Raw genomic sequence first — 27,679 nt, forward strand, 5'->3', positions numbered from 1 at the left:
TTTGTTCAAAAATCAACCTTGACCCACACCTGCAGGATCATTTACATAATTATAACTTTCAGCCAGCCGCACATGCAATGCTCATAAATACAATTACACTTTCTATTGTCTTTTAAATGACACGGAGATGCTTCTTTCCTGCAGATTTAACGGTTTTAGGCAACAACAGGAGTAGTGTTTTTGTTTTAGTTTTTTGGATGGGTATTCTCCTAATTTACTCATTCATTAATGAGTCAGTCTCTTATTTATCAGGAGTCGCCACAGCGGAATGAACCTCCAACTATTCCAGCATATGTTTTATGCAGCGGATGCGGCAACCCAGTACTGGGAAACACCCATACACTCCTGCATTGACACACACACTCATACACTACGGCCAATTTAGTTTATTCAATTCACCTATTGCGCATGTCTTTGGACTGTGGGGGAAACCAGAGCACCTGGAAGAAACCTACAGCAACTCAGGGAGAACATGCAAACTCCACACAGAAATGCCAACTGGGACTCGAAACCAGCGACCTTCTTGCTGTGAGGCGACAGTGCTAACCACTAGGCATGGTACGATAACCGTTTTCAAGGTATACCGTGGTTTGGAAAAGTCAAGGTTTTAAAACCAGCAACATTTGCTCTAATACTGTTCCTAAGGTATGTGTAAGATTTATTTACATTTTTTTTGTTATTGTTTTTTAGGACAACAGTATTTTCAGCAGAAAAAATATCCAAAGATGCTGTTTTAAATTGCAAAGAAATCTGTTTTTGAAACTAATAAAGACAGCAGAGGTCAATGATTTATTTTCATTATTTAGCCTGACATGTTTACTGTGCCAAAATATTTTAAATTCTTTAAAAAAATCTAATCTATTGTTTTCAAAGGGGAAAAAAGTTTTTGTTTTTTACCCAGAGATTTAAAAAGAATATATTTTAGAGCAGTAATCACAACCGTAAAACTGAAATTTTTATTCACGGTTATCATAACTTCAGAATCTTATACCAGCCCATGCCTACTAACCACTGAGCCACCGTGTTGTGTTTATTTACTCTGAATTTTTTTTTGTGCACTGTAAAAAATATAAATAACAGTTTCTGTATTTTGTGGTTCACATGGAGTTTGTTACCAGGGGTCCGTTCTTTGTACGTGGATTACTCAGTTAGCTGGATTTGGATATTGACGATTTAATATGATCCAGGAATGTTTAGTTCTTCAAAAATCATCTGAGACTTGTTGTCATAGCAACAGTTCTGCTAGCTCAAACCTGCTAGGGAGCGGGTTCATTTCATATAAACAGGGTTAGATCGCGTCAGTTCAAGCAAAGATAATACTGAAAATATGTACCGAAAGCTGATATTTTCTTACAGTAGTTATATACACTTGGGAAAATAGTAAATATATTTTTTATATATAAAGTTAAATATATATATTAATAAAACTTTTGCAATCTGCACTCTGACATAAAGTACAAATACTGCCACCTGGTGGTTTAAAGAGAAAATTTATTGATATGAACTTTTTAGATACAAACGCGTACATGCACAATATTCGACATTAAAAAAATTAATAAAGAATAATAATTTCTGCAGTCATGCATGTGTTTTTACCACTAATATACCAGTGATTTGATGATTCAAAAAAGTTGCAGACATCTTTACCGATATCAAAATGCTTTTTTGATGCAAAATTAATTCATGCAGTTATTCCTTACATCGATAAAAAAACAACAACTAGGCCTAGGCTACTATAATAAAGAAAATCTTCTCTAAATGTAGAACTAAATACATTAATATGCACTGAAATACAGGATGAATACTCCTGACACATGAAAGTGTAAAGCCTGCAGCTCACATCAAATGTGGAAAGTTATTGCGTGTCATATTTAACAAACCGTTTACTGCTAATTTGATGTAATTTTGCTCACATGGATAACTGAATATTAATCAGATGATGTCATTACGCTGCTGTGCCGTCAGCCAATCGTTGCATTGCTGATCATGATTTCGAGGATCGATAGATCTGTCCTTCACAACACACGCAGTGTACTCAGATCAGTTTATCTAGACATTTTAATCTGATTCTCGAACTTGTTTGAAGAACCAAATTAGCCAGAGATCAGTTATCAAGATTAACAGATCCAGCATCTGCCAAATCATCTTAGATCACTTAAGCGACGTACGAAGAACGGACCCCAGGTTTTTTGTATCGTAATTTACAAAAAACACAGACAACTAATCATTTCAAGCTATTAAAAATATCAACAAAACACACTTTTCAAACTTTTGGAGGAAATATCAAGATGCCATAATACGATTCAAGAAAATAAGTGGGAAGAAAAACAAACATGAATCTCCAAATATGAAAAACTGCTAGTTTATGGATATTTTTTACATTGTGTGTAAGTTTTAGTAATTTTTTTTTACTATTATTAATATCATAAGACACATATTTATTAAAATTTTTTTACATAATTGTTTCATAGTTTTAGTTTAACCAAAACTCAAATTTTATTATTAAATGACGTTTTACAAACTAATTTCGACAGGAGTGGGTGATATGATTGATCGCGGCGGGTCTCTCAGCAGTAATAAGCAATAATTCAATCAGATTGATTCAAGCCAACAATAAATAGACAGATTTCACCTACTGCCTTATCTTCATTTTGGACGACTCCCCCCTCCCACCCTATCTCCTCCTTTTACCAGGGGGAGCTCTCGAGGCCTACCTGATCTCGGACCCACTTACATGCTAGTTGACCAGGTGGCAGCCCTGGGCTCAATTATCTCCGAGCTCAGGGTTCTCTCTTAGGACAGCATGCCAAAACCTGCTGAAAGCGTCAAGCAATATCTAAGTGTGAACTCTTGAAATGTTCATTCTAATATCAACTAGATTTTCACTTAGTATTTTCATGTGTTTTGTCAATTTGATTAACATCGTATTTCAATTTTAGTTATTTTAGCATTTCAACTCTTTTATTAATTTCAGTTAGATGCCAAGGCAACATTTTAAATCTTACAAATTAATTACAATATGCATATTTAATTTGAGTTCAGCTTAACTTAATTTAATATTCAGTCATTTTAATTTAGAAACAAATGAAGATTTTTAAATGCACTTTACTGTAAGCTTTTTGATATTTTATAGCGTTTTTATTCTATTAGTATAAGTTTATTATCCTTATTTGCCTTTTTTGTTTTATTTATAGTAATTTAGTGCTTAAACTAATGTGTATCTTAATTATTAACTACAGCAAGTACCCCCCCCCCCATTTAAAACCTATTTTATATTTTGATTTAGAGCACAGTAGTTTCTAACAGTATACACACACCTGCAGCCTAACTTACATACCCAGTAGACACACAACATCATAAGACGTTAATATTAGTGTCATGATCACCAGCGATTTAACCACCAGAGGTCGCTGGAAAACATTCAAACTCACACAAACTACAAATCTGCCATGTTATGGACTACAAAACACAGTAATGCACCACACACACACACACAACCGGTTCCTGATTCTGGCTGATTAGATTCCCACAGCTGATGCTGCTTCTGGGCTGTTTACTGCACTACATAAACAGCACAGAAACACTCACTGTTGCTGAGTCTTGTCTACTGTTTTAGTGACACTACAACGCAGTTTCCTTTGTCTTGTTTTGCTGTGTTTTGATCCTTGCCTTGTTTATCTGTGTATTCCTGTCTGCCGCCTGCCTTGTGACCATCTGCCTGTTATTTTGACTACGACTCTGGATTGCCCTCATACATCTGTTTGCCCCCGTGTTAACCATTGCTTACATGACCTCGCTAATAAACCTGGATGTGGATCTGCACCTCTGTCGTCATTTTGTTGACTAAAAGTTGCTTTGAAACTACATGCATGTAGATTCAATGTAAATTAAATTCAACAGAATCAGTTAAAAAGATCATTCAAATAAAGTGATCAACAACATTATTTTGAGGTCGATATTGGTTGATTTTAGCTTGTGTTGGAAAGTGACTAAAATGTAACGTCGAGCCAACATCTTAAACCAACGCCATATTGACGTATACTGACATTTATTTGTCAGGTATGGCAACCAAAATCCAACGTCTGATAGACGTCATATTGGTAACGTCCACACAACGTCAAGCTGAAACATCATTAGACGTTGATATTTGGTTGATTTTAGGTTGGATGTTAGACATTGATGTTGTTCTGACGTTGGCTTTGGATATCAACTCGAATCTCACTTCCAAACAAAGTGCAACATCCCCACTACATCAATCTGACATAATGTTGACGTCCTGTGCCTGCTGGGTTTAATAACTTTCAGACCTATATACATGCAATCCTCAGAAATACAGGTGCACTTTCATACTATCTTTCAAACTACAGAACAACAAAAAAAAAGTCATCCAATTTAATGGTATAAGGCAACAACAGCAACACAAGAACCCAAGTAGTGTTTTGTTGTTGTTTTTCTGATATCAAACGGATTAAGGGATTTCCACAGGTATCCTGGGAGTGACAACATTTGGATTGGGAAAGTGTCTGCCAGAACTCAACGCGGCACCAGATGCTGAGCTCCAGCCAGTGATTAGATTTGGAGGAAAACCTCAATTCTTTGCCAGTTAAAGTTTGACCCGCCATGTGCATCTGTTTGTAAAGGGACTTCTGGAGGAAACTCACTATCACAATTAGGAATGTTTTGGGTTCAATATACAGTTGAAGTCAGCATTATTAATCCTCCTGAATTATTATTTTTAATAACTGATTTATTTTATCTTTGCCATGATGACAGTAAATAATATTTGACTAGATATTTTTCAAGACACTTCTATACAGCTTAAAGTGACATTTAAAGACTTAATTAGTCAGGTTAGGGTAATTAGGCAAGTTATTGTATAACAATGGTTTGTTCTGTAGACTATCGTAAAAAATAGGGGCCAAAGGGGCTAATAATTTTGACTCTAAATTGGTTTTAAATTTTTTTAAACTGCCTTTATTCTAGCCAAAATAAAACAAAAAAGACTTATATTATAGGAAATACTGTGAAAAATGTATTGCTCTGCTAAACATCATTTGGGAAATACTTGAAAAAGAAAAAAGAACAAAAAAAATTCACAGGAGGGCGAATCATTTTGACTTTAACTGTATATCCTAGTGCTGGATAAAGAGTATATAGAAGAGATATGATACATTTAAATGAATCACTTCCATTTTAACTTTCCCTTTGTGGGCCCTTATAGAGAGATTAAACAGACATAGTCACATGGCCAGTCCAAATCACAGCTCAGAAAGAAACAGATAACATTTCCATACTTCCACACTCGTGCTTCCGTCCGACGGAGAGATAACGGATGTACAGAGAAGAGCTTAAACTGCAGATCACGTGGCTTTTATATCTGATGACCATACGCCACTGCATTATACTGGATGAGAAACGCTTCAGTGTAATTATGCTGTTAAATTTTATAGCTTCAATATCAGTGGGCATATGTTCTTTTATGTAAAGTCTGCTTCTTCTGACATATCTGTTCATTTATAGTTCTGCCATTTAAATCATTGCTGATTTGTTGTGATAGTATATATATATATATATATAAAGTGTTGAAAAAAAATCCTATCAACATTCACTTGACAGAATTATTTTAGTATTTTAGCTCAGCTCTGGAGACCACTTCAATGCTTGATATGGGCTTTGATTAACATGTCCGTTTGTGTTTTACTTCATAAACTACTGATAGTGTTCAAATTTGTATCTTTATTTTAAAAACTGGGGTATCATGGTGGCGCAGTGGGTAGCACGATCGCCTCACAGCAAGAAGGTCACTGGTTCAAGCCTAGGCTGGGTCACTTGGCATTTCTGTGTGGGGTTTGCATGTTCTCCCCGTGTTGGCGTGGGTTTCCTCTGGGTGCTCCAGTTTCCCTGTACCACAAGTCCAAAGACATGCGGTACAGGTGAATTGGGTAAACTAAATTATCTGTAGTGTAGTGTGTTAATGAGTGTGTACGGCTGGTTCCCAGTCCTGGGTTGTGGCTGGAAGGGCATCCACTGTGTAAAACATATGCTGGATAAGTTAGTGGTTCATTCCACTGTGGCGACTCCAGATTAATAAAGGGACTAAGCCGAAGGAAAATGATTCAGCTTAGTTCCTTATTTATCAGGGGTCGCCACAGCAGAATGAACTGCCAATTATTCCAGCACATGTTTTATGCAGCGGATGCCCTTCCAGCTGCAACCAATTACTGGGAAATGTTCATACACTCTCAAATTCACACACACTCATAACTACGGCCAATTTAGTTTAATGAATTCACATATAGCGCATGTCTTTGGACTGTAGGGGAAACCGGAGCACCAAGAGGAAACCCACACCAACACGGGGAGAACATGCAAACTCCACACAGAAATGCCAACCAGCTGGGACTCGAACCAGCGACCTTCTTGCTGTGAGGCAACAGTGCTAACCATTGATGAATAAAGGGACTAAGCTGAAGGAATATGAGGAAATGACAATAGGTCAGTTTAAACTAGTTCATGTATGCAGGCGTTCTAGGCGTTCTTGTTTCTAGTCCAAACACATTTTAAAAAAATCCTAAATCATTTTGCAGACAAGTATAAAACATTGTTTTGCTTTGTTTTAAGAAATAATAAGACAACATTAAGTGAGATTTCCTAAAAACAAGCTGAATAATCTGCCAATGGAGTAAGACAAATAATCTTGCTTTCAGTTTGAAATGAGATTACTTTACTCATCCCATTGGTAGATCATTTTAGTTTTAAGGAAAAATTCTTAATTTTGACTTATTATTTCTGAATACAAACCAGTCTTTTCTACTTGTCTAGAAAATGCTTCTTGATTTAAGAAGTAGGAAAGGATTTTTTGACATCTACACACAAAGAAAACCAAATTCCTTTTCATATGCAAAATCTGCTAAACTGAATATGCATGCCAGGCCAGTGGTTGGCAACATGACTTATTCTCATTACCATTGTTGATTTTCTTGTCAATTTCTTGCATAATAGATGAAATATCCAAAAAAGAAAAATTTGTAGTTCATTCTAACAGTAATTCTAGGTGATAACAGTGTCTACATTTACATGGACATCATTAATCAAATTATTTGCCTTAATCTGAATAAGACAGTGGGCTCTATTTTGACGATCTATGCGCAAAGTCCAAAGCGCAGGGTGCAAACACATTAGGGGGTGTCAGAATCCACTTTTGCCTTTTTTAAGGATGGAAAAATCCTCTTTGCGCCATGACGGATGGTCTAACAGGGTTGAGTTTATTCTCTTAATAAGTTTTAGGTGTGTTTTGAGAAAAAAACAATCAGAGTCTCATGTCCCATTTCCTTTAAGAGTCAGTTGCGCCGCGACATAGCGCATTTGCTATTTACGGACTTTTTAAGTGGAAAAACTGAACACTTCACTAGAGAGAAAACAGTTAAAGAGAGCATCAACAGTGCGAGAATGAGAGATGAGCCTCCTCATTGTTTACTTTCGCTTTCACTCTCGTGGATAGGGAAACTTCTTGTACGCACAGACATCAATTAGCCTATAAATAATTAATTTCGTTTGTTAAGCGCAAAGATTTGTTTCAAAACCATTTCTAAATTCAGTTCTAATTTCCAGCAAAGGAATAAATGAACAATAATTCAAGTTATATACACATGCTGTGCCCCATATGGTCTAAACCTTGACAGGTGGAGAAATCTCAGCTTGTTTTTAATAAAACAAATATAAATATGCATATAATAAATAATACTGCTAATAATGATAACATTATACAAAAGCAAATTGTCATGAATAAACTGAAAAAGCCCCCCGACATAAAGAAGGCATGAAAGTATGGTTTTTATATTTATGTAGGCTAGAAAATAATATTTTTTGTAATATTTTAGTCCTTTAATTCTTTTTCATATGTAAAGATATTTGCGTATTGCTGTACATCCTGTGTGTATTGAGCAATGTGTAAGCGAGGCGGACAACTAACGCGTTCTGCGCTGGACAATAGACCGACTTTGATCTGGTCTATTGAACAGTCTATTAAAGTTTCTCAAAATAGCAACGCGCCAGCAATGCGCCTCAACACGCCTCCTTTTTAGACCAGAATGCCTATGGGCGCACATATGAGCGCAAATGCATTTGCTATTTAAACAGCGTGGTGCAAAACGTCAAAACGACTCTTGCGTCAAGCTGAAACTAGCAAACAACAATTGCGTCGCGCCTTGCGCCGCATTGCACCGGGTGTATGATAGGGCCCAATAACATAATGGAGGTGTTTACATGAGTTGCTTTTTGAATGTTCCTTTCATGATCCTGTTTTACATGTTACAGCACAAAATGCGATTAACGTCATAGCGTTACCATGTTATCCAAGCTTCCTTTCTTGTGTCATTTTTAATTAGTCGGCTTTAACTGCCGTTTGACACTTTCACTTTCATTCAGCAACATTTCCTGCATGCCCCCCATAACAAACACGATATTGGATGCAAGTATGAATTGCTGGAAGAGTGTGGTTTTAATGGAATTTGATACACGCCGTATGGGAGAAAAAAAAACTCACCGCATTTTGCGGTGTATGTGTTTGTGGTCCTTCACTCAGTAGGTGCAGAGAATAGTGTCAAACAGTATGTGTATGGAATATCCTGTCAAAAAACATGGCGAAAAGTCCCACATGATGGTAATAGATTGATTGGGGTGTTTACATGTGTATATAGGTCAACATGAAAATAAGGGATATGCCCACCATAATAAGAGATACCCCTCACCCCCCACCCCCCTAAAACAATCCCCAAAATTACGAAATATGTTCCTCTGGAGCGGTTTCATTGTAAATAAACAGTTAAACAGTCAGTAATATGTTTTATTATTATTTACAAAAGAAAAAAGAAAAAGTATACATTAGCAGCAAATAAATTAGCAAAGTTCAGCTTATTAAAATGAATAGCTATCATAAAGAAATAGAATGAAGCTATCAAATCTCATTAATCTTTTCTTCACTGTATAACTTATACATTCTGATTAAAGAGCAATAAATGAATCTCATTTATTTGGATTTTTCGTTTGATTACATTAAATAACAGAGGTGTCACTTCAAAAATGCACACATCTAATGTTATAATGAAAGCGTTTAATTGCTTTCTTAACTTTTCATGCTCATTTAGGACAAAATTAATTCTGTTTAAAAAGAAACTGTTCAAACACACACCCAAAACCCAGACTTTTGCTCTGCTTCAAATCGCGTGTACAGAATCCGTTTGGGAAACAGCGTCTATTTATCACTATGGAGCGCGTCAGCTGACAGTCCCGTACCGCTATATGTCTGTTTTGAGATGGCATAGGAGGGGTGAGGCGCCTGTAACGAAAAGGAAATGTAATCCCACTGTTTTTATATTTATTTCAAAGTGTTTTCATGCCTAAATAAAACAATAGCACAGAATAGACTCACATTTAAGAGCAAGGGGCGTCCCCTGGTGGTTCGGCAGTATGGGTTGCGTAAAGGCAGGATCGGCTCTTTAATGTTTATTGCCACCCTTCAGAAAAAGACTAAAAATATGGGAGAAATACGGGAAAATACCTTTATGGGATGATAGCGGTATAGAACTGTAAAATACGGGAGAATCCCAGGAAAAACGGGAGGGTTGACAGGTATGGTACTACACTTCAATAATGCGACTAAAATCGGCATTCTCCACATGTCTTAATCCGACTTCTGTTTACTTCGAGTATGACCTTAGTCAGATTAATCAAAAATCACTGTTTATATGGTCGACTCTTAATCAGAGTATTGTCTTAATCGTATTAAAATCGGATTATTGGTGTCCATGTATATGTACTCATTGTAATTTTCAAAAATGTGCATTTTGTAACCCATTTTGGGCCCCAGAAATGCTGCTTACAAAAAAAATATTTTAAAAATGGTACACATAATAACCCCATGCCAGCAGACACACAACGACATTAATACGTTAATATTAGGTTAAAGTTAGCTTGCCAGCATCTAAGGACAGTTAATTTTGACTTCCAATAACAATGTGAAATGACATTGATATTTTGTTGATTTTAGGTTGTGTTGGAAAGTGAGCAAAATCCAACGCTCCAGCAACATCTTAAACCAGGGGTCTCAAACTCAAATTGGCGTGGGGCCATATCACTGACTGACAATTGACAGGAGGGCCGTTTCAACATTCAATCACAAGAAAATGGAAACCTGATCTAATTGATGCACTCAGTCATTCTTCCCCAGAGTATATGCAGTCAAAGCTCCTTCTTTTTGTTTCTTGTTATACACATTGAAGGGGTAGTTTAAATTGCTATGAAAATACTACAATTTAATAATGGGCATAATAATTATAATTATTATGTACCAATCAATTGTTGCTTAACCAAAAGCTGACAGATAGTGTAAGACAGCGGAAAGCAGATTGATTAAGTTGACTTTACTAGCAATTGTTCTTCTCAATATCTTCCTTTTTTTGTAAAACTACAACAAAGACATCACAATTCACATTTACTTTAATATGTTCAATTCAGCCAGCAGTAAAAATGTTACTAATGCACTTTTTTTATGCAAATCTTAATAAGCATATGAGGAAAATATATTAAATGAGACCATTTGAATCGAATATTAGAAAAATGATAAATCATGAAAAAGTGTTTGTACAACAACATGCAAGTGGAATAAAACTGATTACATATTCACAAAAATAGAGCTTTAGTAAAAATAGAGCACTTATGGACATATATTTCAACGTTTAAATCGGCCCCAGAAATAATCTGCATGTACGTTACTCAACCGCACAGAGAAACTGAAAGTAACCTAGATATATAGTATAGTTCTTTAAATGCCCAGTAGGTGGGGGAGGTTAAAACCACAAGTGGCTATATGCGACTGCACAACAAGGATAGTGAATCAAAAATATATGTCTTGGTGGACCGAATCTAGTTATATTTGGATGTCAGTTGTGGGCCAGAGGAAAGAAGAGGGCCGCAAATGGCCTGCAGGCCGGCAGTTTGAGACTCCTGTCTTAAACCAAAGTCATATTGATGTCAAATACTGACATTTATTTTTCAGGAATGGCAATCAAAATCCAATGTCTGATCGATGTCATAGTGGTAATGTCCACACAATGTCAAGCTGTAACATCATTAGACGTTGATATTTGGTTATTTTTAGGCTGTGTTGGAAAGTAACCTAACTGCAAAATCTGCCCAACATTGGACATTAATGTCAGCCTGATGCTGGGTTCTGACATCTACCCGATTTTCATTTCCAAACAAAATGCAACGTTCCACAACGTTGGGGTATAACATCAACGTCCTGTGCCTGCTGGGATATAACTCATTTTCCTATCATTTTATTACAGGAAAATAAAGTTTCTATAATTGTCCTATAAACCATCAATATTTACTTTTACTGCATGAAAAAGATCAGCATGACCATTCTGCAAAGTATCTTTTGTGATTTGGAATGTAATGTAATAACATGCACCATTTGCTTTGGCAGTGTTGGGTAGTAACTAATTACATGTAACAGCGTTACGTAATTTAATTACAAAATAAAAGTAACAGTAGTTCGTTACAGTTAATGAGAAAAATGTGTAACTACATTACAGTTACTTATGAAAATGTTAAAGATTACAAACGGGGTTACTTCTAAAAATTCTCTTTAAAGATCTGGGATGTGTTGAATAATATTAATCTTGATTTTGATATGCACGATGCCTTCTACTAAGGCCATTTATTTAAGCTGTGCTGTTCTGTTGCTTTTGATTTTTGCGGTTTGAATTTGCAGTGCACATCTGAGAGCTGCCACCATGGCGAGTGATAAAAATGCCTTTTATTGCTGAAAATTTAAAGAAATAATTTCACCCTGAAATCCGAGAAGGGCACATACACATATATATAAAATAGTTACAAATTGTTCAATGCAAAATGTTCAATGTTGAACCTGAGGTAGCAATTGCATATATGCAACCTAGCTTTTCTTTATTTTATAAAAGCAAATGGTTTTGTCGTTATCGTGAGTGTACAGACATAAAAACAGACCCTTTCATTTCGAATAATATTGTATGACTCACAAACTCAAAAAATTCAGGGCATTAACAGACTCCGCTGGCCAAAGCGATATTATCACATTAACAGTGATGGGCAGTAGCATGGCTACATGTAGTGATGCTAATAGCTTAACTACATTTCTCAGTAGCGTGGCGATATCGTAGCTACTTTCTAAATCAAATAGCTTTTCAGCACAAAGCTATTTTATTAGTCAAGTCGCGCAGTAGCGTCCACACAAGCTACATTTACCGATCGCTGATCAATAAGTGATGGCACCGACATTCACAGAGCTGTGACACCGGTGTCTAGCCTATGAAAGTAAATCCATATCCTGACGAGAATGACAATTTCTTCTTCTTCGTGTTTTTCGGTGCTCGACAAAAAACTTTTTGCTGTGTTGCTGCCACCTCTCGCTCTAAAGTATAAAAGGCTAAAGTATACTATGGTAATTAATATTAAGTAGTTCATGATAGTTACTAATGATACTAAATTATGAAGTGTAATTTATTGAGGAGTTGTAAATATATATACACAACATGCAAAATTTAGATTTTGTAACAACAGTAAACTTTTTTTGTTATAAGGTCTGGTTTTGTGGTGGCTGTACTTTAAAATTAAATTAATATAATCTTAATTCAAGTGATGAAAGAGTTTGAAATTCTAACAGTAAACAGAGCTAGTGTAAGGTCACACCTGCTTGGTATAAACGCTTGAAAAAGATTTGGTTGAAAATATCCAATAGAAACTTAGGAGTAATCAAAAAGTAATCAGATGTAGTCAGTTACTTTACTTTTATAAAGTAATTGAAAAGGTACACTACTTATGAAATTTTAAATAGATTACAGATAACAAATTACCCTATTACATTTCCCAAGTAACCTCCCCAACACTGTGCTTTGGAATGATAATTATTGTCAAAAGCACGTACATTAAATAATTATTAAATCCAATGAATCATTTATTTCAGTGTGCAAATAAACTTGAATTGAATTAAATATATCTTCTACACCATTCTCAATAAAAAATAAAGACAAAAGGTTCTTAAAAGATCAAGGGTGAGAGTTTTATAATCAAATGGTGACATCAGCATCACACTAAATAAATCACAACCAAGTGTTCAGATCAAATTCTGCTCTCGTCTTTAAACACCCTTTGCCTTGCCTTTGTTGTTCTGGGATTTTTACTGATATCGAACCTCTGTGTTTAATCCCTGTGCACCTTCCCTTTAAACGTCCTGGGAGCTTGAAAGGGCTTGCAGGATCTCTATCGTCTGAAGGCAGGGAGCTTTAATACACGCTCAAGCTCTGTTTGATGGATGAAGGTGCAGTTGCACTTCAAAGCAGGAAAGTGTCCTCACAGTCCTCATATAGAGATGCTCTTGAAAGAGAAAGACATGAAAGTGCATGTGTGGGGTTAAAGAACTGTCAGGCCTTCAGCACAAACTGCTTTCTGTTTCTCAAACACTCCTTCAGCAAACACATTATGCAAGGACAAGTTGAATGTGATCTATTATGCATGCAGAGGCGCAGTCATTAGCTTTTTGTTTAAAGTCAATCATCTATTGCAGACAGGTAGACGGATCAAATGATGGATGGATGGACAGAATGATGGATGGGTGAACAAATAAAATAATGGATAGAAAGATAAAATGATGGATGGATGGATGGACAAAATTACTGATGGATAAATGGATGGATAGATAAAATAATTGATGGACAGATAAAATTATGGATGGATGGATGGATGGATTAAATGTTGGATGGACTGATAGTCAAAATTATAGGTGAATTGATGCATTATTGGATAAAATGACAGATGAATAAAAAAAAAGATGGGTAGATAGACGGACAGACGGATAGATGGATATTCAGAGTGATGGCTGGGTGGACAGATGGCCAGACAGATGGACAGTCAGAACGATGGGTGGGTGGACAAATGGACAGATGGATAGTCAGAATGATGGGTGGGTGGACGGATGGATGGATTGATAGTTAGAACAATGGGTGGGTGGACAGACGGATGGACAGATGGATAGTCAGAAAGATGGCTGGGTGGATGGATGGATGAACAGATGGATAGTCAGAATGATGGCTGGATGGACAGATGGATAGTCAGAACAATGGGTGGGTAGACGGACGTATAGATTGATAGTCAGAACGATGGGTGGGTGGACAAACGGACAGATGGATAGTCAGAACGATGGCTGGGTGGATGGACAGACGAATTGATAGTCAGAACGATGAGTGGGTGAACGGATGGAGGGATTGATAGTCAGAACGATGGGTGGATGGACGGACAGATGGATAGTCAGAATGATGGCTGGGTAGACGGATGGACGGACAGATGGATAGTCAGAATGATGGCTGGGTAGACAGATGGACGGACAGATGGATAGTCAGAATGATGGCTGGGTGGACAGGCGGACGGACAGATGGATAGTGAGAACGATGGCTGGGTGGATGGATGGTTGGACAGATGGATAGTCAGAATGATGGCTGGATGGACAGATGGACTGACAGATGGATAGTCAGAACGATGTGTGGGTGGACGGATGGACGGACGGACAGATGGATAGTCAGAATGATGGCTGGGTGGACAGATGGACAGACAGATGAATAGTCAGAACGATGGGTGGTGTGGACTGACAGACGGACAGATAGATGGATGGGTGGACGGAGGAACATACGTAATGAAGTATGAATGAAAGGACTAATAGTCGGATGGATGGATGGGTGGACTAATAGTCAGAGGGATGGACAGATAATATTATGGATGGATGGACGGATGGATGAACAGATTAAATACTGGATGGACGGACAGATGTAAGAATTTAGTCAGAACAATGGATAGTGGGTGGATAGACAGATGGGCGAATGGACGGATGGATGGATAAAATGACAGACAGACGACATCCAGATGGAAGTATGGATAAAAGGACTAATAGTCAAATGGATGGATAGATAGATAGATAGATGGATGGATGGACAAATAGTCGGAAAAAAAGGACTAATAGTCAGGTGGTTGGACTAATGCCGGCAGCTAGCTCTCTGCAACTCTCACATGGTCGCCCACTGAAGCTAAGCAGGGCTGCACCCAGTCAGTACCTGGATGGAAGACCACATGGGAAAGCTAGGTTGCTACCAAGCGGCAACCTCCCGCTCTCTATCGGGAAGCCAATACGGAAGTAACTAAAACTGCAATTCATTAAAATTCCGCTAGTCCTGGCTCCATAATAGAGCAAGTTGCAATTGAGCCCACTGTTAGAATGGCCAACTTTACACCAGAAAAAAAGGTGTTTACAGCCTGGTACAAAGAACGATTTTGGTTCATATAGCTATTATTACCCTCCATGACAACTGTGAGGGGGTTGAATTTTTTTTATAACTCATCCGTTTACTTTATATTAGGTAATATTAAGTTTGCATAATTAAGGGCATAGCCACTTGAGTGACAGCTAGGTCTCGCTGGTCGCCGTCACTTCACCTCAGCTGAATCCGGCAGATTAGCCACTAATCTCGGCATATTCATCGTATTTTTCTTTTGTTTTATGTGGCTTTACACAGTCAGCTGCCTTTTGGACTTATTTCTTACAATTATCAGATGATATGGGATGCTGTGTGCACTTAATTGTGCTCACAAACCATTCACGTGGCCTCGTTTCCCATGTGAGTAAAGTTATATACTTGTATACCATCTCTATAAATGTATTTGTTTTATTTAAGATCATTTATCATTAATATTTTTCTTTAGACCCGTAAAGCACTCCAGAATGTGACAGACTGATTAGCTGTAGGCTGTAGAACAGTCATCTGAAGTGTTGTCATACAGTGTTATGCTGGAGTTTATCAATAGTCTTGCATTTACTAACACACACTATATCTGAAGTGTTTGGAAGTATTTCGCGTTTTCTTCCTGTAGAAAAACATCATAAGAACAATGTTTAGTGGCTCAATGTATTACTACAGTGTTTTTAAAAGTCTCAACACTTTATTGATATAGTGTACAACCAAGCACATGTGGTCAGAACACAAACGAGTCGCAGGTAATGAAGTATCAAGCGTTTCTCCCAAAGTAAAGTCTGTCTGCTAGGTCTAAGCAAAGTGCCAGCACGTGTCTGTAGCTCCGCTCAATCTCCGCCTCTTTGCCCTTGTTTGGTATCCCGCCGTGGGTGCGATGACGCGCGAACAAAATGGCAACGGTTGGCCGCGCCTACTTGTAGCTTCTTTTGCAGTGTTCAGAAACCTATGGGTGACGTCACGGATGCTCCGTCCATATATTTTACAGTCTATGGTTGCTACCAAAAGTGGTGTTAATGAGGTCAGCAGGGGGCGCCCAACCTGTGGTCTGCGTGGGTCCTAACCCCCAGTATAGTGAAGGGGACTCTATTCTGCTCAGTGAGTGCCATCTTTCAGATGAGATGTTAAACTGAGGTCCTGACTCTCTGTGGTCATTAAAAATCCATGGATATCCTAAAAGAGTAGGGGTTTAACCCCAACATCCTGGCCAAATTTGCCCACTGGCCTCTGTACATCATGTCATCCTAACCATCCCCATATCATAATTGGTTTCATCACTCTGTCTTCTCTCCACCAATCAGCTGGTGTGTGGTCTGGTGCAATATGGCTGCCGTTGCATCATCCATGTGGATGCTGCACAGTGGTGGTGGATGAGGAGATTCCCCCAAAAAATGTGTAAAGTACTTTGAGTGTCCAGAAAAGCACTATATAAATGTAAGGAATTGTTTTTATTATTATTTTTATTATATTATTATCATCATCATCATTATCATCATCATCATCATTATTAATATTGTAATGGTTGGTTGGATAGACTAATAATTGGATGGACAGACAGACAGATGGTTAAAATGACAGACAGATGGATATAGAGAATGATGTATGGATGAAAGAACTAACAGTCAGAAGGATGGGTGGATGGATAAAATGACAGACAGACAGACAAATAGATAGACAAAGACAGAACAGTGGATAGATGAATGGGCAGACTGACTATCAGAAACGAAGCATGGATGGATGGAGGAAGTGAGAGACCGGTGAATAGATAGACAGAACAATTAATGGATGAAGGATGTGGTACACAGATGGATAGACAATGAATGGATGGATGTATGGATGGATGACGGACATGACAGAAATATGGATAGATAGACAGAACAATCGATTGATGGACGGATGGAGGATGTGATGGACAGATGGAATAATAGAAGAATGGGTGAACCAATGGACTGACAGACAGATTTAATAAAAATGAACGGATAAAGGACTGACAGAAGGATAGATGGATGGAAGGATGAATGAGATGACAAAGACAGATAAATAAAGCACTGGATGAATAGATAGAACGAGAGGTAGACAGAGTTATGGATGGACAGAGAGACAGACTATTTGAGAACGACAGAGACCGATAAACAGATTATTTAGTAGTCCATTTAAAAACAAGACTCTAAACATAATAGTTTAATAACTCATTTCTAATAACTGATTTATTTTATCTTTGCTATTATGACAGTAAATAATATTTGACTAGATATTTTTCAAGACACTTCTATACAGCTTAAAGTGACATTTAAAGGCTTAACTAGGTTCATTAGGCAAGTTAGAGCAATTACAGTAGGCAACTCATTATATAACAGTGGTTTGTTCTGTAGACAATTGTAAAAAAAAATATTGCTTAAGGGGGCTAATGATATTGACCTTGAAATGTTTTTTAAACATTAAAAACTGCTTTTATTCTAGCCAAAATAAAACAAAAAAGACTTTCTCCAGAAGAAAAAATATTATAGGAAATACTGCAAAAAATTTCTTCCTCTGTTAAACATTATTCAGGAAATACTTGAAAAAGAAATTCACTGGAAGGCCAATCATTTTAACATCAACTGTAAATATATTCCCATCCAGCGATACTTTTTAATGGCTCCACTCCCAAACTTGGCATTTCCCGTCAGCTATATTCCATAATCGCTCATCTCCGTGGTGTAGATATGCAGATCTATCAGTTTCCACAACAGGCTCCCTCAAATGAGCTCTTTATGTAAAACTCTTAAAAATCTATTTCTTCAGAGACACTCCTCAACTTTGTGGGTTGACAAAGACACGTCTATGTGTGTCTGCCAGCCATGTGTGTGTATGTCTGTGTGTGTGTGTATCTTCCAGACTATTTTTAAACATCTGTGGCAGGCTTAATCCATCTTGTGTGGTGAGAGGGCCCAGCAGATCTGAATATTACAGTAACCATATTTTAACAAGACTCTGGAGTATTCACATAAGCATTAAATACAGCGCAGGGCCGTTGTGTCAGAGGGAGGGGGGGACTTTCGCTTTGCATTCTGATCCTGTAAACCTCCAGAGAAGACAAAAATCACACACTGTTTGGGGTCGTGGAATAAAGCAGATGCATTTGCCTCCCAGTCACCTGAATAAAGGCATCTAAAAATGAGCGTTAAGTATGGAGAAGTTGGCAGCCCCTTTTTCTTATGGCAACCTGTTTTAACACATTTTAATCTGTTTTTAATCATTTTTATTATTTGTTTATTTTCTTAAACTTGTCTTTTTTATTCTTGTTTATGTAAAGCACTTTGAATTGCCACTGTATATGAAATGTGCTATATAAATAAACTTGTGATTGAAGATTAGGGCTGTACAATAGATTATTTCATCATCGATATCGCATCCACAATAGTCACATTCCAAGATATGCAATGTTGAATCTGAATTAAAGTTGAGCAGGAGCTATAGAATTGCATTTAATTGCGGTATTTACCCTCACTGGCCACTTTATTAGGTACACCTTCCTAGTACCGGGTTGAACCCCCTTTTTCCTTCAGAACTGCCTTAATCCTTCGTGGCATAGATTCAACAAGGTACTGGAAATATTCCTCAGATTTTGCTCCATATTGACATGAGAGCATCACACAGGCGCTGCAGATCCATGATGCGAATCTCCCGTTCCACCACATCCCAAAGGTGCTCTATTGGATTGATGTCTGGTGACTGTGGAAGCCATTTGAGTTCAGGGAACTCATTGTCATGTTTAAGAAACCAGTCTGAGATGATTTGCGCTTTATGACAAGGAGCATTATCCTGCTGGATGTAGCCATCAGAAGATGGGTACATTGTGGTCATAAAGGGATGGACATGGTCGGCAACAATACTCAGGTAGGCTGTAGCATTGACACAATGCGAGTGTGAAAAATATGCCCCACACCATTACATCACCACCACCAGCCTGAACCAGGATGGATCCATGCTTTCATGTTGGTGACTCCAATTTCTGATCCTACCATCCGAATGTTGCAGCAGAAATCGGGACTCATCAGACCAGACAACGTTTTTCCAATCTTCTATTGTCCAATTTTGGTGAGCTTGTGCAAATTGTAGTCTCAGTTTCCTGTTCTTAGCTGACAGGAGTGGCACCCAGTGTGGCCATCTCCTGCTGTAGCCCATCTGCCTCAAGGCTGAACTTGTTGCATACAGAGATGCTTTTTCGGCCATTCTCCTCTGACCTCTGGCATCAAGGCATTTGCGCCCACAGAACTGCCGCTCACTGGATATTTTCTCTTTTTTCTGATCATTCTCTGTAAACCCTAGAGATGGTTGTGCATGAAAATCCCAGTAGATCAGCATTTTCTGAAATATTCAGACCACCCCTTCAGGCACCAAACAACCATGCCACGTTCAAAGTCACTTAAATCACGTTTCTTCCCCATTCTGATGCTCGGTGTGAACTGCGGCAGATCTTCTTGACCATGTCTACATTCCTAAAAGCATTGAGTTGCTGCCATGAGATTGGCTGATAAGAAGTTTGCGTTAGAGCAGTTGGACAGGTATACCTAATAAAGTGGCCGGTGAGTGTAAATGGAATCTATACAATACAATGCAAAAAAATAAAATAAATAAATAAATATATATATATATATATATATATATATATATATATATATATATATATATATATATATATATATATATATATAAAATTTAAAATGTTTGTTGTTTCTAGTCCAAATAGCTACATTTTAAAACATAAGCAAGATTATTTTACCTACCCCACAGGCAGATCACTTTCTAAGAAAAAACTTAAACAACAAGAAAAAGCTTGTTTTGAAGTTGAAAACAAAACAATATTTTCACTTATTTTTTTGATATTTAGACTAGAAACAAGACGAAGGAAGAAAAGCATTTTTTGGCATTGTGATTATTCCATTTCTATACATAAATACTGTTAGATTTCCCAGAAAACCATCAAACAGTGCTATTTAAACCATCTTCATATCAAAATATCAAAAATCCAATATTGTGCAGCCCTGTTCAAGATGATTTTATATAGGGTCAGTAATGAGACGACACTATCTAATCAAAACAATTTCCAGACTCCTCCATAAAATAAAGTATGATAAAAAAATGTATGCCATGAATTCTTGAAGGATGAATTGTGCTTGCTGATTGCTTCGTGTATTTGAATGCGCTGTCTGCATTGTTTTATTGTCTGATTCGCTAAAAGGGTTATGCAAATCAAGTAATGGCATAATGCGGCACAAAATCTGCACCGAACGCAATTTGCGAGGCAATTCCTACTTAAAACTGTCCATAGCTGACAACAGAGTATGAAAGTTAGAAGACATGCTGATGAACGTCTCAGCATTTCAATGGGGTGTAAAAAAAAACACTCCGGACACATTTCAGTACTAAGCTAAAAATACAATATTATTGCAATATTCTATGCTAAAATGATAATTATTATAAAATTATTATTATTATATAGATATAATAATATAGATAATTATTAATATAATATTATAAAATAATATAAAATAATAAAAGTATTATTATTAATATTATTAATATAATAAATAAAATATTAAGTTATTAGTAGTAGTATATTATCATTATTATTAGTTATTAATTTTTCTTTGGCTTTTTCTTAGTCTTGTTTTTGGATGAGAGGGGGGGTGGGTGGGTGGGTGTTCATCTTTTTTAAATGGATAGGAAAGTATAAAGCATTGTCAGGAAAGCATGGGGAGGGAAAGTTTCAGCATAGGACCACGAGGCAGGAATTGTGAGCACTGGAGTGATTGTGTTGACACACTAATCACTACACCACTGGCGCCGGCATGCAGATAGTCTTTAACTGTTTTCTCGCTGTGGGAGATAAGACTCTGATTGGTTTAATGCAGTTATGCCCAAAACGCACCCGCAACTCCTTAAAGGGCGCCTATTTTACCACTTTTACAAGATGTGTGATAAGCTTTTGGAATCTCCAGAATGTGTCCGTAAAGTTTCAGCTCAAAGTATCAGATTATTTATTATAGCCTCCAGAATCTTCCCACTTTGGTGTCTGAATATAGTGTAGCTGTTTTTGTAGCCTGTAGTTTTAAATCCAAGTGAGTCCCCACGAGTGCCCACCATTCCCACGTGTTTGTCTGCTTCTCCTGCGTTACATCAGATAAACAGCAGTCAGTGATAGAGACACACTCGGATGAAGCTGAAATACAATTCATTCAAAACAGTCAAAAACAGTCAACAGTCAAAAATTCTAATGCTGTGTTCACACCAGACGCAGAACGCTCAGATAAACTGCGCTATTCCCGTGTAAATAGACGTGTGAACATTTGAGTTTACTCAATTCATGCGGCAAATCCACTTTATTTGGTGTCAAATTCACTTCAGAACAGTTGCGGATTCGCATCATGGGCAGGGCTTCTGTCTGCCCGGTGACAGTAGCTTCGTTGCTAAAGGGCTAACATGGATTTTATTGACAAAATGACTGTGTTTATGTGCTTTATGAAGGCTGACAAACAGTGTTGATTTGTTTGGAGCAGTGTCTAAGTGCACTAGATCCTTTCAGAGGTGCACCCAGCTCTGTGAGCTCATAAACTCCTCCAGAAACTTAACTTGGATGATGAAAGCTTTCAGCGGTGCTTCTGACTGAGCCGATGCCAGTTTGATGAACTGTTGTCGGTGTAGGCAGGAGGATTTTCCCCCCGGACACCAACAACAGGCACTACGTCATAGACAAGAGCAAGCTCCTGACTGTTTAACACTACGCGAATGTCTGCTGAAGTTCAGATTTTCAAAAGCGCAAAATGCTCAATTCGTGCCGCACCATTCGCACTGCACCATTCACAAGTATCGCGCCGAAGGATGTCTATACGCGTCTTTGCATTGACTTAACATGTAGATCACTTGCGCTTGATGTGTCTTCCGCGTCTGGTGTGAACACAGCATAAGTAGGTTTATACACACACACACACACACGCACACACACACACACACGCACACACACACACGCACACACACACACGCACACACACACACACACTTTTACTGACACCATGTAGCTGTGGCGTCTTTAAAATGTTTTAAAAGTATAAAATGTATAAAAGATAAATAAAAAAATAAATAAAAAAATAAACAAATAAAAATAAATAAATAAAAAAAATAATAATAAACAAAAAAAAATAAATAAAAATCACAGAAAGTTGGAACAGATATTTTAATCCCCCCAAAAAATGTTCTGTGGACATGTGCATACATGTTATTACAGAAACATGGCGCCTGTCAATCAATTCGGTGGACTGGGAAAAATGCATTCTAGCATCATGTTGCAGTGGGCCTCAAAATCACTGGGATTTGGATCCTAAATTTTTTTTACGTTAGGAAATAATAATAAAAAACAACTTGTGTTTATATCACTCCAATATGACAATGGAAACACTATACCTACACATAGTTCTGTCCAAAAAGCTTACAAAAGTCGATTTCATCATGGGTGCTCTTTAAGAGAAAAGGGACAACCCTTTCAGACCCTGCACTGGTACACAGTCCATTTTTTGCTGTCCTTAAAATAGCACCTTAATATTCTGCACCATTTGCTTTAGACTTTGCACTTAGATTGTTTAAATAGAGCTCAAAATTTTCTAAGATCTGCAGCCCCCGCTCATTAAAATACACTCATCAGCTTACCTTTTTTTTTGTAAAATGTAAATACATTGCTCTGGGTATGTTTCACTGCATGTTTCAGATGACAAACCATTGTTTTTAGCAAATCTGAAAGACGTTACTTAGGGCAGTAATTGTGTAGTAGCGAAACACTTCCTTCTTGTACAAGTCCAGGGCTTGTTTTACAGATCACCAAGCGAACCACTGACCTATTCCCTAAACACAACCAAATGTCTTTTTGAAGCGTATCCAAGGGAAAAGTGCTTTTAATCTTTTGTGAAATCACCAAAATCAAACTGAAACTCGAACACTGTACAAGGTGAACTACCGAGCAAATTGACCAAGCCAGAAAGGTTGTCCAAATGGAAATAGATAGGTGAGGTCATTAAGACAACATTAATGTGTTTGTGGTACTTGGTAAAGATGGCTTTATATGCATAAATAATACGTCCCTGTAAATATCATTAGTGTGAAAAGGATAATATATTAAATTTAATTAGCAAATATTTTACTCTATTTTTTTTTTTAAGTGTCCGCTGGCCAAACCTGATCACTTACAGACATACAGTTTCACAGAAACGTGCACGATTTGACTTATTGCCGACTTCAATTAAACAAGATTCTCTTTTGTTGCTTCTCATCCTGATAATTGCAGGTTGACAGAAGTTTGACTCGGGGCGGAAGGCAGATCTGCTTGTCAAACATTCACAAAGGAACGCTGATCTGCTGTCTGCAAAAGTGCTGGTAAAATCTATCACGAGACTTGAAGCAGAAGAGAGGGAGAGAATGATAAAAGCCTCATGATTCCATAGATGTCTCACGTGTTTCTTTCCTCTCTTTGACGCCTTCTGATTCAGTGTACTCTTAGACCTCGATACATTTTTAGACCTTGCCTTGTAAATCCTGAGCCGAAATTGATCACAACTTCGTATCAGCTTGTGGTATTGTGTTACTGTGATTTGAGAGAGCGGTATTTTTCGACCTATATGAACTTACGCCCCCTTAACGCCTACCCTGTGAGCTGAGCCCTACATTACTCAAGCGAATGTGAATCATAAAGCTCGCGCAGACACACATTGCTCTGGATAAGGCCTTAAAGCGCCAATAACACTGCCAGTCAGGATTACGGCTGACACAGTAACATTCAGTTTAACTACTTACAAGTATAAAGACCAACATCACACTAAAATCACACTGTTGATGTAGATCTCAAACAATTTGCATTCAATATAGTAAACCAACACATGCTCTGGCTTCAGCTACATTTACATTTATTCACATAGCAGCTGCTTTTAACCAAAGTGACCGACAAAAAGGATGATAGAAGTTGAAAATATGAAATTGAGTAGATGATCTGATGTGAAATAGAAACCTTTTGTGACATTATAAATGTCTTTATTATAGATGGTCATATTTTATTTTTTTTAATCTAGATTATTCTCACTGTAATCTTGGAATTATTCTGGATTAATCTAGATTAAAATGGCTCATTTGAATTCTGTTGAAGGCATTCAGAATATGTGTGCTACCCAAATAATGACTAAAAGTAAGTCTTTGAGAACATTAGACCAAAGGCTCATCTCCTGTTTCCAAAATGCATCACAAACTGCTTGAGAAACTGTTCTACTGTGATAATTGGTGATGAAAATAAATGATATTCAATAAGATGTACTTGTGTTTACTTACTGTTTATTCAGTTAAACATGAATTTTGAACTGTAGGCCTACATAAGCTCCAAACAGTGATTTTTGATGATCTTAATCTGACTAAAGTCTTAACTGAACTAAACAGAAATGGAATTAAGACATGGAGTATGCATATTTTAGTATATTATATTAGTTTCACCATATTTTCCGACAAGATCCACACATGCGGCTGTCAGAAAAGGAATGCACACACACACACACACACACACGCACACACACACACACACACACACACACACACACACACACCGCTAAATGCAGAAGTTTTTATTTTCCATTTGCGTTATTAAATTCCATAACAGTCTCACCAGTCCTTACTCCTTATGTGCGTCCAATACCCTAGTTTGTCACGGGGCATGAATGAAATGTTCATAAGTGAAGGTGAAACTGCCGAACTGCAGTTAAAGTCACCCAAAACTACAGGAAACTCCTACATGAAAGCACTTCACCATAATTATATTATTGTCTTTTAAGACAAATAACTAGATTACAGATGTCCATGTAAACGTGGTCAGTGTGTCTTAGAAGTAAGTGAAAGATCCAGAAGGGCATCCTGCTGATTTGATTCAAAAGGGCATCTTTTTGTCAGACGGCTCACCGGTTTGACTTTCATTCACCGTCATTCATTTTAAAAAGTCCATTTTATTTGTGCATGTTTTACTCGAACGCATAAACTCTACAACTGCCTGATAGTTGGATGTGGAGCTAACATTAATCAGATTCACTCTATGAACTGCATTGCGTTTGATGTGGTAATTTTACAGTAGGAATACACACAGTATTCACACAATACACACAGTAGGAATACACACAGGTTCGAAGACTTGTTCTCGCCCCCTACAGTGCAATTCAGCCAGGTATACATCCGCGCTAAAATATCAAGGTGAAAGTCATCATAGATTGCGTAGTACAGACTCAGCTCCCAACCCAACTTTGAGAATAGATTAACGGCGATATTTATTTTTTAATCGCCCGCTAAGAGTCAATAACGGCCCACCACTAGTCTTTATCATCACTTTTGATCAATTTAAAGCACCCATACTAAATAAAAGTACTTAATTTGATAACCTTTTTAGAAAAAAAAAGATACTGTCTAAAACATTTTGAAAGGGTAACCTTTTTTCAGATAAATGCTGATCTTTGTTATAATCCAGAAAACCTGAAAAAAAATTACTCAACGGTTAATAAATATTGATCATTCATTCATTCATTCATTCATTCATTCATTCATTCATTCATTCATTCATTTTCTTTCCGTCTTAGTCCCTTTATGAATCAGGGGTCGCCACAGCAAAACCGCCAATATTGATAATATACATTATAATTAAAATAAGGAAATTAATGAATGAATGAAATTTGCTGCAAATTAGAATAAAATGATAAAATATAACCGAATAAAATTAGAACAAAATTTGTTAAAATTAATTTTAAAAAGATACTGACTCCAAGATTGAATAGTTTACAATCAAACTTTTTATAAGTTAGATAAATGCTGATCCTTGTAATTATCATGAAATCCTGAAAATATTACTCAACAGTTAATAAATACTGATAATATTAATTTACTAATTGTAATATAAATTTAAAAAATAAATGAATGAATAAATGTTTCTAGAAAAGCAAATCAGCATTTTAGAATGGGGCGGCACGGTGGCTCAGTTGTTGCAGTTGCCTCACAGCAAGAAGGTCGCTGATTCGAGTTCTTGGAGGTCCACATATAATGTTATCAAGATTTTCACTATCAAAAAGGATCATTTAGGAATAAAAGGCTATTTTCTTGTTTTGTTTTGACCACACACATCCAGTTTGAATAGACTTTCTCATTGGGAAGTTGATCGCCTCCTTTTTTCCGATGGCCAGGTGGCTAAGGTTAAGAGCTGCCCTCGGTTTGTTTTATTTTGTTTTTATTATTAGAATAATTTAAAAGTTTGTCAGTGCTTTGCTTCCTCCTTCCCAATGGCCTATCAACTTCATTAGAGACGTCCCCATGAAAAATAAATCTATTCATACTGTATGTGTGTGTGGTAAAAGCAAGACAAAAAATAGCCAATTTCTCCTAAATGATCTTTTTTGATAGTGAAAATATGGATAACATTATATGTGGACCTCCGAAAACAGTACACAATAATAAAAAGCCAGTTCATGACCCTTTAAACCATGAGTCTCAAACTCAATTCCCGGAGGGCCGCAGCTCTGCACAGTTTTGCTCCAACCCTAATCAAAAACAGCTGATCCAACTAATCAAGTTGTTCAAGACTACAGGAGACTATTAAGCAGGTGTGGGTTGGAGGTGGTTGGAGCTAAACTGTGCAGAGCTGCGGTCCTCTAGGAATTGAGTTTGAGACCATTGCTTTAAATGCATTACTTTTAGCAAGCCTCCAAACAAACAGTTCTACTGTTAACAGCTCATGATTGTGAGCACATTACGCACTTCAGTCTAAAATTAAAACTGCAACAAGTTTGATCAAGTCAGCTCAACTGCCTGGACATGTAGGCTGTGCCATGATCCATATTTCACCCTTTTCCACAAGAGCTGAAAGATAACACAAATAAACAAAGCCACCATCTATCAACACTGGCCTATTGTCTCTGGAGCCGCTCTACCTTTAAATTACAGGCCAAGTGTCCACAATACGGCATGGTGCTCATCCCAGAGGGCCGTTTTGCTGAAAGAGCAGTGCCTTCACTTAAATGTCAAGCTTCTGGTTTTGAGGTTGGGAATGATAGTGGATTAATGGTGCGGGTCAGTGTCAGCTTTTGCGTTTGATCTGAACGAACAAATCCACACACATGCGGTGACAGTCTGGTCGGAGGATCCTGTAAATTGTAGTGTGAAAACAATTGGATTTCTGTCCCCACAAAACAAAATGGCATCCCGTGTCCAAAAAATAGGGGGTTGGAGCACCATTTTGGAAACCCGTCGAAGCAGAAAGTGCATCTACTGTAGTTCTCAGCAGTGGATATGCTGGTAATTGA

The 27,679-nt window shown here is 37.3% G+C and overlaps 1 protein-coding gene across 1 annotated transcript in view; it reads right to left on the bottom strand.

The window, feature by feature from the left end:
• Nucleotides 1–27,343, bottom strand: part of LOC130229912 (calcium-binding protein 7) — a 48,681-nt gene extending 21,338 nt beyond the window's left edge. The window contains exons 1-2 of the mRNA XM_056458931.1: nt 27,319–27,343; nt 27,183–27,236 (exon numbers count right to left, since the gene is read on the bottom strand). Coding sequence (XP_056314906.1) covers nt 27,183–27,236; nt 27,319–27,343 — 79 coding nt within the window. The remainder of the gene's footprint in view (nt 1–27,182; nt 27,237–27,318) is intronic.
• Between the last annotated feature and the right edge of the window lie 336 nt (nt 27,344–27,679).

Source organism: Danio aesculapii, chromosome 5 (assembly GCF_903798145.1).
Source record: "Danio aesculapii chromosome 5, fDanAes4.1, whole genome shotgun sequence".
NCBI classification, from domain to species: Eukaryota; Metazoa; Chordata; class Actinopteri; order Cypriniformes; family Danionidae; genus Danio; species Danio aesculapii.